Here is a 14281-nt window from a genome sequence, read left to right on the forward strand (position 1 = left end):
ATTTTAATGAAATCATTAAACGTGTTCCTTTTCTTTCCCTTCCTTTTCTGATACATATTCTACAGACAGAGTAATCTAATGCCCAATATTTGAGTCAGGTTACCTGCAGATACAAATATTCCCAGTTCAGGCAATACCTTCGGGCAAGTTTATGTCCACAGAGGTCCACTAACATCTGTGCAGTTGCATCTTGTATCACAGTCACAGTTCTCAGTAGTTAACTTTAACAAAAGAAAGCTGAAAGCTTTTGTGTTCATTCAGCCTTTGAAACAGTTCTGAAGGTCAGTATTAGTTTCACCATGTTTGCTACTTGAGGAAAGCCTGCCGCAGAGAGCTTAGAGAAGTCATCCAGGGTCACATCATGAGGAAGTGGCTAAACAACAACTTTCTCCTGGATGAATTTAAAAGCTCTTGCTCTTGGCAGTTTTGTCTTAAATCTGCCTGCTTTGTGATTTAAAACATAATAATTTTACTAATTCAGTGGTCTCGCATTTAAATCTTTCCATTGCTTTATAGTCATAATGTGAGACATTTGGTATAAATAGAGAGCAAAGATTAGACTTTGTTGAATCAGGAAACCTAGGTCAAATCATTCTGATTGTCACTCTGGATTTCACTTGGACACTGGCATCCCCTTTGGGGCACATGGCAGGAGAAAGCCCCTGAAGAAACACCTTTGTAATGATTTCTCTTGATCCTTTAGTAATTAATCCTGGAATAGAATTCAAGACGGACTTGTCTTACGCTGAATCACGCAGCGTATCAGCTGCCTTCTTGTTCTCAAGAATACACGTGACAGGCAATTGAACATTTAGGGCTTTTTGCGTTTTTTGTTTTGTTTTTTTTTTTTTGTGCCATCATTTAAAAAAAAACCATTTTGCATGAAGCTTTTTTAAAACATATTTATTTCTTTACACAAGTTGTCTAGTTGCTTCCCAAAATGTTTTATGAATAAAGGTTCGTATCAATATTGTGCAATGCTGCTATTGCTTCCAAATATAGCAGCATCTGGTTTTCTGAATATAGAAGTAGTTCATGCTAATTGTAAACAATGACGGATGATGGTAGAGATTCATCAAACAAATATTTTAGGAGCTCATTTGGCACTTTTTTGAATGACTGAATGAAAGCACAAATACAGCATTTTTGAAATTATTTTTGCTATGATGTAACAGGCTAAACTTAAAGGGCATGTTTTCTTTTTTTACTGACAAAAGTTACTTTGTCATTGATTTAGTAATGAAAAGTCCGGGGCGCCCCCTGAGAGAAATTTACAAGCTGAAATCCTTTATCATTTAAAATGAGAGCAATCGTTACTGTTTTTCATTTCTCTGTGAACTGAAGAAACTCTTCTGAAACGCACTCCAACCCTGAGTTCTAGGATGCTGTTCACCTGGCTGGGATGAAGGCGTGACCAATACTGAGCTACTTCAAGGATAGCCAATCAGTTAGGATGAAATTTAGGGACCGTAGTCTCCCAGCAGGGAAAGCAGCTTTTGTTTACCCGTGTGTCGACTGAAAGGTCATGGGTTATTGTCACAACCCCATACCTACATTGGTGGTGGCATCTTTAAGGACCTTGGAATTGGGAAAGCAGTCTGGCCCCATCTATGTGATTAGTCTGGCCCCAACTGTGTACAGCTGTCCCAAAGTGAGGTTGCAATCAGAGCGGCCCATACTCCTGAGTGAAAGCAGCCCCGAGATGTTGGGTCCATCCAGTGTTATAGCTGGAAGAAATATGGAATCATTCTGCCCCTGCAGCCAGTAGATAGGGGTTTAGTCTTGTCGACTGTCGAAGTTCCCATGCGAGCGTTCTCTCTACCGCCAGATTTGAATGAGACCACAGAAGAGCAGAGGAGGGAAATCCCCACGGAGTTGCAGAGGATGTGGCGATTGCTTCATTTTTAATGTTGGTGTAAATGCTTTGGGTTGAGAATGTGGTGTCTCAACATGTGCTCACGGCTGTGGCACCAAAATGTGAGGGCAGACGGTCAGATGGTGCCCTTCAGAGCAGTTCCCATGGGGAGGGAACAAAGACGTCTATAAAATGGAAATGTAAATTTAGAAAGAGTTTCCGAGGAAAGTACCTGCATATTGACTTTGGCCTTGGTTTTGCGTTCAGCCACCTGGTTACGGATTGCAGCCATGCCTTCGCACATGTAGAAGAACCTGGCTAGTTCTGAATCTAACCTCCAAAGCCAGAGGCCATATTTCTTCACTCTTATGATAATTTTGGTTCAAAGTATAGTCGCTTAACAAGCTCCCTGCTTCAAAAGCCCCAAACCTCTTTGCTTTGTTATGCTTGCTCAAACATGCCTTTCAAAGAGCTATGACTATTATAATCTCCTTTGCTTTTAAATATAGACTGTCAAGTGTATTTCCAGAGTCTAACTTTGTCCCCCATTTTACTTCTTGTATTAAGTTAAAACATGAGGGAGGTGAGCATGCCAAGACTGTGTACAATTGTGTCTCCACCTGTGCTGGGTGGATTCACATAGAGTGTGGACAAATAGAAGGACGTATTGGTTTCTCAGTACCTGAGTGTGTTCTTGCCATTTCATTATTTTCTAGATGTATAAGTAGACCTTTGATTTATTCTTTGATGCATTAGTTTAGAAGAATATTTTTAATCTCTGGCCAGTTGGATTTTAATTTACACTCTTGTCGATGATTTTAAGTTGTACAACACCGCGGTCAGAAAATATCGGCTAGCGTATGTTATGTTTGTAAATATCCTTTGGGCTCACAGTAATGTGATAGTCTGTCTTTTTCGTAATGTAAAACATTCATTATATAGTTATTAATTCAACATTGTAATTATCTTATTATCTAATGATACATATGTTTTTGTCTACCAAAGCTCTAAAAGACTATTGTGTCTTAAAGATTTTCATAGAATTTTCCCGTTTCCCCTTGAATTTTTAACATTTTATAAAGATTCCATGCATTATAGGGATGAGCTATCTCTTGTTATGAACTGTATACCTTAGATAAACATTTTTGGCCATATTTGTCTTGAGTGACCCTTTACCAGAATTAATATTGTAAGTCACTGAGACTCTCAAAGTTTGTTGAAATTTGTGAACACTTTATGTTATTTCTGCTACTCTACTTGGCATTTCATGTGATATCTTTTTCCCTTTTGTTCTTTTGCAGTTTGCCAAGGCACAAGTAACCGGCTCACCCAGTTGGGCACTTTTGAGGACCACTTTCTCAGCCTGCAGAGGATGTTTAATAACTGTGAGGTGGTCCTTGGGAATTTGGAAATCACCTACATGCAAAGGAATTATGACCTTTCCTTCTTAAAAGTTAGTTCGATGAATTTGACTGTCTTACCCACATATGATGGAAAGAAATAGAAGTAGACAAAGACCTTGACAGAATTTAACTGGAAGTCTATATGCTTTTGCCATGGCAATTATGGGCCAATTACAGGTTTTATCAGAAAGCCACTTCACCAGCTGGTGTGAAGTTAGAGCTACGAAATAATGTCAAAGAGAAGGAGGCTAGCCTGACGTTCCTCTATCATCATAGACACTGATATTAAACGTTTAACCAGTGCTTTAGCTGGGGTATCCTGATACATTGGCTCTTAAAAAAAAAGTCCTGCTTTGTACCATTTGCCTATTTCCTTTGTGTAAATACTTCCACTCTGGTTGGTTTCAGTGACACCAATTCACAAATCTCCCAGCTATTTCACAGTAGCCTCTTGTGAGCCAATAGGAGCCAGCTGGGAAGGCTTCAGATGTTGGTGATAGTTGAACTTTGGATTTGATTGGCCTCCTTCTGGGCTTCTCTTTCTTTTCTTTCTTCCTTTCTTTCTTCTTTTCTTTCTTTCTTTCCCTTCCTTCCTTCCTTCCTTCCTTTCTCCCTCCCTCCCTCCCTTCCTTCCTTCCTTCCTTCCTTCCTTCCTTCCTTCCTTCCTTCCTTTCTTTCTTTCTTCCTTCCTTTCTTTCTTCCTTCCTTCCTCCCTCCCTCCCTCTCTCTCTTTCTCTTTCTTTTTTTCTTCCTTCCTTCCTCTCTCCCTCCCTCCCTCCCTCCCTCTCTCTCTTTCTTTCTTTCTTTCTTCCTCCCTCCCTCCCTCCCTCTCTTCCTTCCTTCCTTCCTTCCTTCCTTCCTTTCTTTTTCTTTTTTTCTAATAAGAAAGCATGCAAGAAAGACACAAAATGAATTAATAAAACATTTTCATTCTCTTCTGAGTATATTGAACACCAAGTAAAATGAGTCACAACATTCCTGAATAATGTACATTGCCCTTTGGCTCAAGAGGTGAAAGTACAGGAGTCATCGTAAATTCTGTCACCTCCCATGTCCCCACTGTAGTTATCTACATGCTTTATGTTTGTCAGCACTCATGTGCATAGCTCACATAGGTGCCCTGGGCTTTCTTGACCCATTTTAGATCTTGCATTCTTGACTTCTGCACAAGAGAAATAACGTGTTCATGTTTTCTCTCCTTAGACCATCCAAGAGGTTGCCGGCTATGTACTCATTGCCCTCAACACAGTGGAGAAGATTCCTTTGGAAAACCTGCAGATCATCCGAGGAAATGTGCTCTATGAAAACACCCATGCCTTATCCGTCTTATCCAACTATGGCACAAATAAAACCGGACTGCGGGAGCTGCCCATGAGAAACTTACATGGTGAGAGGCCAGGGTACAGGGAGGCTGTGGGTGCAGAGAGCCACTCAGGTGGTACTCAGCGAAACTGTCACTTTTCTTTTCTTTTGTTTTTTAAGCTTATTTATTTTGAGAGAGAGAGAGAGAGAGTGAGAGCGTGCATGAGCAGGGGAGGGGCAGAGAGAGAGAGGGAGAAAGAGAGAATCCCAAACAGGCTCTGCACTGTCAGCACAGAGCCCCACACGGGGCTCAAGCTCACAAACCATGAGATCATGACCTGAGCCAACATCAAGAGTTGGATGCTTAACCAAGTGAGCCACCCAGGCATCCCCTCAGTGAACCTGTCACTTTTCTTAATGCCACTTGAGAAGACTTTTATTCATCAAATACAAAGGTATTGAGTGCCAACTGTGTGCAAGATACAGTAGATGGAAGTTTTTAAGAAGATGGTAGCTGATGCAATGTTAAGAGAAGATTTAAGCCAGGTACCACTTCCTTTATATTCATGGAAAAATATCCAGACGACCTTGGCTGGAATGCAGGCTTTCTGTGCCTAGGGAGTGAATAAACTGCCTGTCTTACTACCTGGACCTCGGGTATAAGGAATACACATTAAAAACCAACCCCTATTTGAGACCGTGTTTGGCATAATGCTGTTATACAGAAATTCATCTGTAAGTTAAGGACAGGGAATGACATGATTACAGAAGAAGTTTGAATTCCTCTGAGTAGGACACTTGTGAAGATCCTCTGAGTGGGAACTAAGGAAGATCATAGAAGAGACAGGAAGTGGATTTAAACAAAACTGAAGATAATGACGACCGTGCCCTCGCTATGTGGCAGGCACGGTGCCGCTCATGTTAAATCAGGAACTCCGTGCTCACCACCTCCCCTCAGGGCAGGTGTTTAAACTCCCACCAGTTTATACATAAAGATATGGTGGCAAAGTGACTCTCTTAAGGTCCCAAGTTAGTGAAAAAATGGCCAGGAATGGCCACCAAATGTCTGCCCCCAGAGTCCTTACCCTTCCCACATGCCGTGCAGTTCTGATGGGAAGGGGGCTCACCAGGAAAGTGAGAGGAGCGGGGGTGACAGCAGAGGATGCAAGACAGAGTCCTGGGGACGGTGGAGGCCTGACAGGCGACAGTGCTGGAATGTGCCAACACATCCAAACCCGGGCGTGCGGGCGGCTGGCACACCACACGAGCGGGGCTCCTGGTTTGGCCATTCTATAAAACCGCCCTAAGACTTTCCACCCACCGCTTCAGCTGCTCAGAGCGCCCACGCACACGGTCTGTGTTTACGCTAATACTAATTTGTGCTATTTACACATTTTGCGAAAGAGTATGTGCATTTAGCGTGTCTCAATCTGCCTGTCTGGCCTCATGCTATCTCATGGTGACAGGCAGATGTGGTTAAGAGCGTGGACCCTGGAGCCAGACTGTCTGGGTTCCAGCCCCTGCCTCCATCACTCACCAGCCAGATGCCCCTGGAGCAGATTCTCTCTGTGTCTCAGTTTCCTCCTCTTTAAAAATGTGGGTAGCAATGGTAACACACATCCTAGGGGTGTTGAGAAAATTAAGTGGATTGCCATAGAAAAAGCACGTAGAAGTTACTCCCATTGTTGGTATTATTTCTGGTGTTGGCATGGGGTTGTAGAAATGCGGATTCGTTAATGTTATTAAGTAATTATTGTGAATTTTTTAATATTAAGTACTGTTGTTAATAATTAACTCAGTGCCCACCACCAGGTATATAATCATGAAATACTGAAAGTTAAAGGAATGACAACGATGGATCACCTCTTTCTCTTCTAGGTGCTCTCTGCCTAGGCAGGGGCACCTGAATTGCCCGGCACCTTTGCTGCCTTCCTTTTCCTTGTCGTGATTGGAGATCGTAGGTACTCTGTACGGCCCCACCGTGACCTTCCATCGCGCACTCTTTCTTGCCACCGTGGTCTGTTGTCCTGATTGTCACAGCAGCTCTGATGCCCCTAGTGTGCATATCCAGTGCTGACCTCTCATCAGAGATTCGTCCTCTCCTCTCTGGCTGCCTCCTGGCCGGATGTTCTCTCTTGATGGTCCTGCTGTCATCTCTGACTTTATACCCAAAGCTCCACAGCTTGGCCCTTTGGACCTCCCAGCCTTCCTCCCGTGATTCCTTTGTTCCCCACCACCCGCCGAGGAAAATGCCCGCCTGTCTCACCGACACACGTTGGCTGCAGTCTCCTGGCGAGAGAAAGCCGACTGCGCCCTCCCTCCGTGCTCCTTCAGAGCCCACTCCTGTCTGTGTTCTGTGAAATGCCATTTTTTCCAGCAGCCTCAGACCCCTTCTTCGGGAGACCCCTTCCTTTTCCACGATGGTACTTTGTGCACAGAGAGTCCTGGGACCATTCTGAAGATTAATTAAGATAATGTGTTTGAATCAACTAGCAGAGTACCTGGCCCTGTCGCATGGCATGCACGGTCTTCTGTGGCATGACCTCATCACGTGACCTGCCCTGCTCCCCTTGCCTGTCGGCAGCTAGATGTGCTTCATCCTCGCAGGGTCCACAGCTCTTGCTGCAGTGTTTCGTGCCACTGTTTCTGTCTAATGTCATCGACGCAACGCTCTCCTTTTGCTCACGCTCGAATCTCTTCTTAATCTGCCCTGATTTTTCCTGTCCTATCAGTTCTTCCTTTGAAACAATCATACGTTTTTTTTTCATGCCATTTGCATTCCCAGTGTCTGCCACCTCTTCATCATGCATGTAGATTCTTCTCAGACCCCTTCACTGCCCACCCCACCCCCACCCCGCTTTCTCCAGTGAGGAGCTCAGAGGCAGCTCACAGCATCGCCCCCTCTCCTGGCCTCCCCAGCCCACAGTGAGTGACTGCCGTGGCCCTGCCTTCCTGGTTGCCCCTTCACATCATCGTACAGCTTCCTTCCTCCCCACATTTCTGAATTCTGATAGTTTGCTGATCAAAGGCCCATTTCGGGGTGGGGGGAACCTAACTCCTCCGAGGCACTGTCATCAACTCATTTTTCAGCTGCCCCCACTAAAGCTCTGTGGGGAGTCTCGTTTGCACATTGGCATTTTAGCAGGACTCAAAATGTAAAGAAATGCGTATGTACTTCGTGGGAGTGTAAAGACGTGGCAGATGGCTGACTGAGGTTCTTTGCACCTGCAGAAATCCTGCAAGGTGCTGTGCGGTTCAGCAACAACCCTGTCCTCTGCAACGTGGAAACCATCCAGTGGCGGGATATCGTTGACAACGATTTCATAAGCAACATGTCGATGGACTTCCAGAACCACGTGGGCAACTGTAAGTGTTCTACAGACGTCCCCTCTGCCTGTAGCTCCTGTGGTGGGACAGAGCCGTGGTGCTTTGGGGTCGGGAGGGGGTGGGGGTGGTGGAAAGCCGAGCCATTGTTTAAGTCACATTAATCTAAACCCAAGATATCTAGCGACAGTTGATCTGCCCACGAGAAGAGCACCTACTTAAGACAGAGGGAAAGTCTGTTTTGGCAGATCACCCCTGAGACAGTTGAGCCCTCGTGTGGCCGTTGAGTCCTGGCATGGGGGCTTCTCCTGTCCTGGCTGGAGGAGGCAGACCAAACTTTTGTGTGCTTCTGACTTGCTGCTGAGCCTCAGAGTGATGCCAGGTCCCTCCGGAAGCACTAAGCTGACCTCCGCCCTCCTACACGGAGCCTCAGGCAAGGTTGGGCACAGCACACAGGGCGGGAGTCTGTCCATATTCCCCCTAATGCCCATGACCTAGTCACTGCCATTCATCAGTAAAGCGGCCCGTGCCAGGGAGAGGCTGGCAGGGGGCCAGGCTGTAGGTCAAGGCTGTACCCCTTGGCTCCCTGGCAGTGCTGTGTGGGAATCTGCAGACACTTGCCTACAGTTACCAGGCTCCGCTAAGCATCCCCCTTCCTGATCTCCCTCGTCTTTTAATCCTTTAAAATAAGAAGCCATCCCCATTTCCTGCTTCTCTGTTTCCCTAAACTATGGCATGGATGCATGTTTTTGTTTGGGGTTTTTTCTGGTTGTTGTTGTTGTTGTTGTTCTTGTTGTTTTCTTTGGTCTCAAAGAATTTGGAGTGCACACGGCTCTTCAGAATTGACTGGAGCCCCTTTGTGGGGATTTCACTTAATCTTACTGATTTGTTTGTTTGTTGTGGTGAAATACCTCTAACGTAAAATTTACCATCTTAACCATTTTTAAGTATACAGTTCACTGGTATTAAGTACATTGACACCGTGGTGCAATCATCACCACCCTCCGTTCTTCAAAACTCTTTTCATCTCACGAAACTGAAACCGTGTCCCCATCAAACATTAACTCCCCGTCCCTGCCCCCAGCCCATGGCAGCCACTGTGCTACTTTCTGTCCGTGAGTGTGGCTGTTCTAGGGAGCGCGTACAGGTCGGGTCACACAGTTTTTGTCTTTTTGTGGCTGGCTTCGATCACTTATAATGTCCACGAGTTTCATCCATGTTGTAGCATACATCAGAATTTCTCACCTTGATGTGGATGAACAGTATTCTGTTGCATGTGTATACGTACCCACATCCCACATGCTTTGTTTCTCCTTTCATTAGTTGATGCGCTTTTGCGTTGCTTCCATCTGTTGACAATTACGAACAACGCTGCTATGAACATGGGTTTTGAGCCCCTTGGTTTGATAAGTAGATTATTCCCACACATACTCGGCAGGGCACCTACTGTGTTTGCAAGAAACTGAAACCTGTATTTTACGACACAAGATTTTGTGTTATCCATCACATCGAGGTTAACCTTTCCCTAGCTATCTGATGGACAATGAGGAAGTTAAATCGTGCACATTTATGACGACAACAACAAAAACAAAAACTGACACAGGAAGACTGTGAGGCTTCTATGGGTTTCCTGTACATGAGGTCAGACAGCCTGAATGGCACACGTGCCCCCATCACACCAAGACCATGGGAAAGACCCGGAAGAAAGTGTTGGGAAGGAAGAATGACAGGTGCACGCAATAACAAGATTCAAATACAACAAAGCCACAAATTGCAATCTGATAGGATATTGGGTCAAGAATAGATATGCAACAATAAGCCACCAATATGTAAGAGAAAGACAGTAAGAATAAACCTTGCCAAATTAAATGTCCATGAAGAAATGACATTTCAAGCAAATAAGGGAAGAATTCATTATCCAGTAAGTTCCTCCAGAATTATTTAACTGTTAAGGAGAAAACGTCAAAGTGACAGAACTATAATGATTGTTTTAAAAAGGAACACCATTCCCCGGCCATCCTTATTAATCCCCTGACCGGCGACAAGTGCAGGAGTCTGCTGCTGTCCTTGTGGAAAGGGAAACCCTTCCCTTTCCAGCCCTTTTCAGGCCACACATACCTTCTGAGAACTTTTCTTCTTAAATTTTTAGCCAAAAAATCTGATAAGGTGATTTAAGTATTTTATGGACAATGGATTTGAGATTCAGAAAGGTTACCCAGGGTGCCCCTACACTGGGTTATTGTTGATTTGTTTGGCAATCAAAGTTATATCAGGTTGGTTTACTTAAGAGGAAACTAAAATAAATCAATCATCCACTTTGTACATCCATATCAATCCCAAATCATATTATATGTAATAAATCACTGAATATATATGTAAGTGCTAGAAGGAAACTTAAAGGTGAATGTGTGTCATATCAAGTTGGAGAAAAGCCAGTCAGATACCATAAACCGTGTTAACGACAAACAGAAAATATTGTGCGTAATCTGCTTGCCTTGGAAAGGGCTAATATTCTTGATGATAAGAATGTATAAAGTAGTCTTAGGAATCCCAAGAAAAAGGTGAACCTCCCAATAAAAAAAGAAAAATGGGCCAAAGACATGAACAGTTTGTATCTCCCCACACACAAGATGGCCAAGAAATAAAGTAAGAAGTCATTTCTTACTGTAATTTTAAAAGGGTCAAAATAAAACAAAGCAGCATCATTTTTGTCTTTGCTAAACATTTGGATTCCTTTTGATTTTTAGATACTCAGATCAGGAAGGGTATGGAGAAGCAGAAATTCTCATATTCTTCTTGTGGGCATACAAATTAATAAAACATGGTCAGGGATAGAATTTTGGCAATATGTATTGAAGCTTTAAAGTATGCCCCACCCCCCTGACCTATGAACTTCATGTCTAGGAATAATAAGAAAAAATAATGAGGAGAATGAAAATTATAGGATATAAAAAAAATTTTTTTGTACAAAAATATTCCTTGCAGCCTTATTTATAATGGATTTTGGAAGCAACTTATATATCTAAAAATAAGAGATCGGTTAAAGAAATTATGGTACAACCATGCTAGTAAAAATACTGAGAATTTAGTGGGTACATAACAGCCCCACCAGATTAGACACACTTAATGTCATGGGAGAAGCTGAAAACTTCTCCCAAGCTTAAACAAATATGGGAAACTGGACCAGTGAGTTCATTTGAATTCCAGTCTTCATAGCCTGTGACAAGTCCATAATTACTCTCTGCCTCAGTTTCTACAGCTGAAATGTAAATAAAAGCAGAACGTGGTTCATCTTTTTTTTTTTTTCTTATCAAAGTCTTTTGAATCATCTTACAAGTCAACCAGCAAATAAACAGAGAATAAGAAATGTGAAAGCTGTTCCTTGTTTCTAGAACATCATGTTGCTCAGGGGTTTGGGCAGTCCCTGCCATCAGCCTGCTTGCTTCCTCTGAGATATGAATTCAACTATTGCCTTTACATTTTAGGCCAAAAGTGTGATCCAGGATGTCCCAATGGAAGCTGCTGGGGTCCTGGAAAGGAGAATTGCCAGAAATGTAAGTCAGCAAACAAAATTTCGGATAAATGTGTGCCCACCTTCGTCCCCTTATGCTTAGCGAACTGTATGTGTTTTCCCTTTGAAGATTCCTAAACGCAGTCTTGTTTTAAGGCCAGATGTGAGCAGTTATGTGAATGACCTTCTTGCAGATCTCCCTGCATGCAGTTAATCCAGAGTGGGCTCTTTGGGGCACTCCAGCCTGTCATAAGTGAGTGAAAGCCAGCCACACGCATCCAGCCACTCTCTCTGAGCAGTATGTTTGGCAGGTCTTCCTGGGAACAGAAGACTCGGCCATGTTACCTGAGCGTCACAACACTTCTTATTTTCTCTCTCTTGGGAGCCCGCCTATACAGAAGCAGGAGGAATGCTTCTCAGGAGGGTTTTTCTGCAGGAATCCTAGTTTACGAGCATGGGTGGCCTAGGGATCTGGGGACCTGTCACCTTAAAAGTTCATTATCTGTCCTTCAGTTTAATTGTGATGTGAGGGTTTCGCCCTTTTAAACACTCCTTTCTGGCAGCATTTCTGTTATTTGATGTGCTTTCCATATCATCCAGAATCTCAGTTCTAACTAACATGTAATTATCGAGCAGGTCCAGAAGTCTAGACTTGATCTGGTTAGTTCTCCTAAGTGATTAAAAATAAGTAGAAAACAGAGGCGCAATAAAGAAATGTCATGATTCAGTGTTATTAGGCAGAGCGTGAATGTTTGGGAACATTTTAACGAGCCGGGAATCACTAAATTCGTCACCTGGTTCACGTTTTCATCTGTTTCCAAGTGCTCTGCAAGGTTCCTGAGGAATGACCCTTCCCTGGCTCTTCAGCTCACAGGTGACTTTTGCTCCTTTTCAGTGACCAAAATCATCTGCGCCCAGCAGTGTTCCGGGCGCTGCCGCGGCAGGTCCCCCAGCGACTGCTGCCATAACCAGTGTGCTGCCGGCTGCACGGGGCCCCGAGAGAGCGACTGCCTGGTAAGGCTCACCCCTCCCCCAGCCCGACCACAGCATCTGGTATTGTCCTGCCTTCACCACTCACCTTGTGACTTCAGGCAAATCATGTGACCCCTCTGTGCCCCGGTTTCCTCCCCTGACAACGATGGATAGCAAATACCCACCTGTTAGGTTATTTAAGTGACACAGTGCATGTGGCATCCATAACCGGGACCTGGGCATCGAATGAGCATCAGAATAAATACGAGCTCTCTGGGGTTAACGTGTATTGCAGCCAGCAGCACTGTTCTCACACTCTTTATTGTTTCATGTCAGTCCTAGTATAAACCTATGGAGTTGATTTCATAAGGCCCCCAACCTGGATACAGAGATGTTACGTGACACATCCAGAGCCACACGGATCTCAGCACGGCTTGGAGCTATGTTTGGATCTTCTGACCGAGTCCCTCTGCTCGTTCCACCACAGCTCAGAGCCTCTGCCCACACCCCCAACACAAGGTCTTGAAGCAGTCGCTCTTGTCCCTGTTACTACAAAGCCCTGGCAAAAGCCTTGTGTCCCAGGGGCTGTGGGCACCACATGTAGGTGGTACCTCAATTGTGGGCACCATGGGAGTCCTGGAGACACCAGGGCTGGCAGATGTGAGTCTGGAGGCAGCACCAAGTGCTATGACGCCCTTGTGGGCTCCAGGCGAGGAGGCCCACCTAAGGTGGAATCCAGAAGACTCCCAATTTAAGGGAAGGGAGGATTTTTAAAGTCCAGAGGCTGGACCTGGCCAGGATTTTGACTTGGTTCGTCTGGGCTGATTGTAATGTGCCCCTGGAAGGGAGACGGCATGCAGGTCTCAGGGCCATGACCGTATATGGTCTGGTCCCCTCTGCATGGTACCCTTCCTCATCAAGGTTATCTGTAATTTGGCAGTACGTGCTAAAATATATCCTCCAGGCTCTGCGCTGGGTGTGAAGCCTGCTGAGATCCTCTCTCTCCCTCTGCCTCTGTCTCTCTCTCTTAATCTCTGTCTCAAAAAAATAAAAGTAAAAATAAAATGCTTTTTAAAAAATGGGGCGCCTTGATGGCTCAACCCAGTAAGTGTCAGACCTTTGATTTCGGCTCAGGTCACGATCTCACAGTCACGAGATCGAGCCCTGCGTCAGGCTCCATGCTGGGCCTGGAACCTGCTTGAGATTCTTTGTCTCCCTTTGCCTCTGCCCTGCCCCAAAATAAAAATAAAAAATAAATGTTTAACATATATCCTCAAGTGTTCCTTATAAGGAAACCCAATGTAAATTGAGTTTAAAAATGATTTCACTCTATAGTTCTCATTCTAGTATGTGAACTCCTGCATCCTTTCCTGTAGTTAATAAAGATGTATTTTTTCCCATCATAAACCATAAATTATCACAGCTAAGACAGTGTAAGAAAAGTCATACTTTTAAGAAAAAGGTCTTTCTGACTCTACTGAAAGTACTTGGCCAGTTTTTTTTTTGCTTGGTTTTGTCTTCGTTTTTTGTTTGAATCAAATTCCTGGACATTGGGAACTATAACCTGAGCTTTCTGCACAGAATTGACACAGTGCTGAGCGTCCTTGCCAGTTTGACCAGTGCATGTCCCTCCTGTGAACAGGTCTGCCGCAAGTTCCGGGATGAAGCCACGTGCAAGGACACCTGCCCGCCACTCATGCTCTACAACCCTACCACCTACCAGATGGACGTCAACCCAGAGGGAAAATACAGCTTTGGTGCCACCTGTGTGAAGAAATGCCCCCGTGAGTTCATCACATGCAAAACCCTTTCAGTTATCAGGCATCCATTTCCTGTTTTATCTCCTAATCCTTGAGTCCCTCTGTCTTGGGTAATCTTTTTGTCCGTATGTTTGCCTCACTGTCAGACAGGTGA

The 14281-nt window shown here is 44.4% G+C and overlaps 1 protein-coding gene across 2 annotated transcripts in view; it reads left to right on the forward strand.

The window, feature by feature from the left end:
• EGFR (epidermal growth factor receptor) overlaps positions 1–14281 on the forward strand; it is a 210416-nt gene that overhangs the window by 140420 nt on the left and 55715 nt on the right. For both annotated transcript variants that reach the window (XM_019451039.2, XM_019451041.2), the window contains exons 2-7: positions 3157–3308; positions 4462–4645; positions 7792–7926; positions 11370–11438; positions 12291–12409; positions 14010–14151. In XM_019451039.2, the coding sequence (XP_019306584.1) occupies positions 3157–3308; positions 4462–4645; positions 7792–7926; positions 11370–11438; positions 12291–12409; positions 14010–14151 (801 nt within the window). The remainder of the gene's footprint in view (positions 1–3156; positions 3309–4461; positions 4646–7791; positions 7927–11369; positions 11439–12290; positions 12410–14009; positions 14152–14281) is intronic.

The sequence above is a fragment of the Panthera pardus genome, unplaced genomic scaffold (assembly GCF_024362965.1).
Source record: "Panthera pardus isolate Hobbes unplaced genomic scaffold, ASM2436296v1 HiC_scaffold_8, whole genome shotgun sequence".
In the NCBI taxonomy this organism is placed as follows: Eukaryota; Metazoa; Chordata; class Mammalia; order Carnivora; family Felidae; genus Panthera; species Panthera pardus.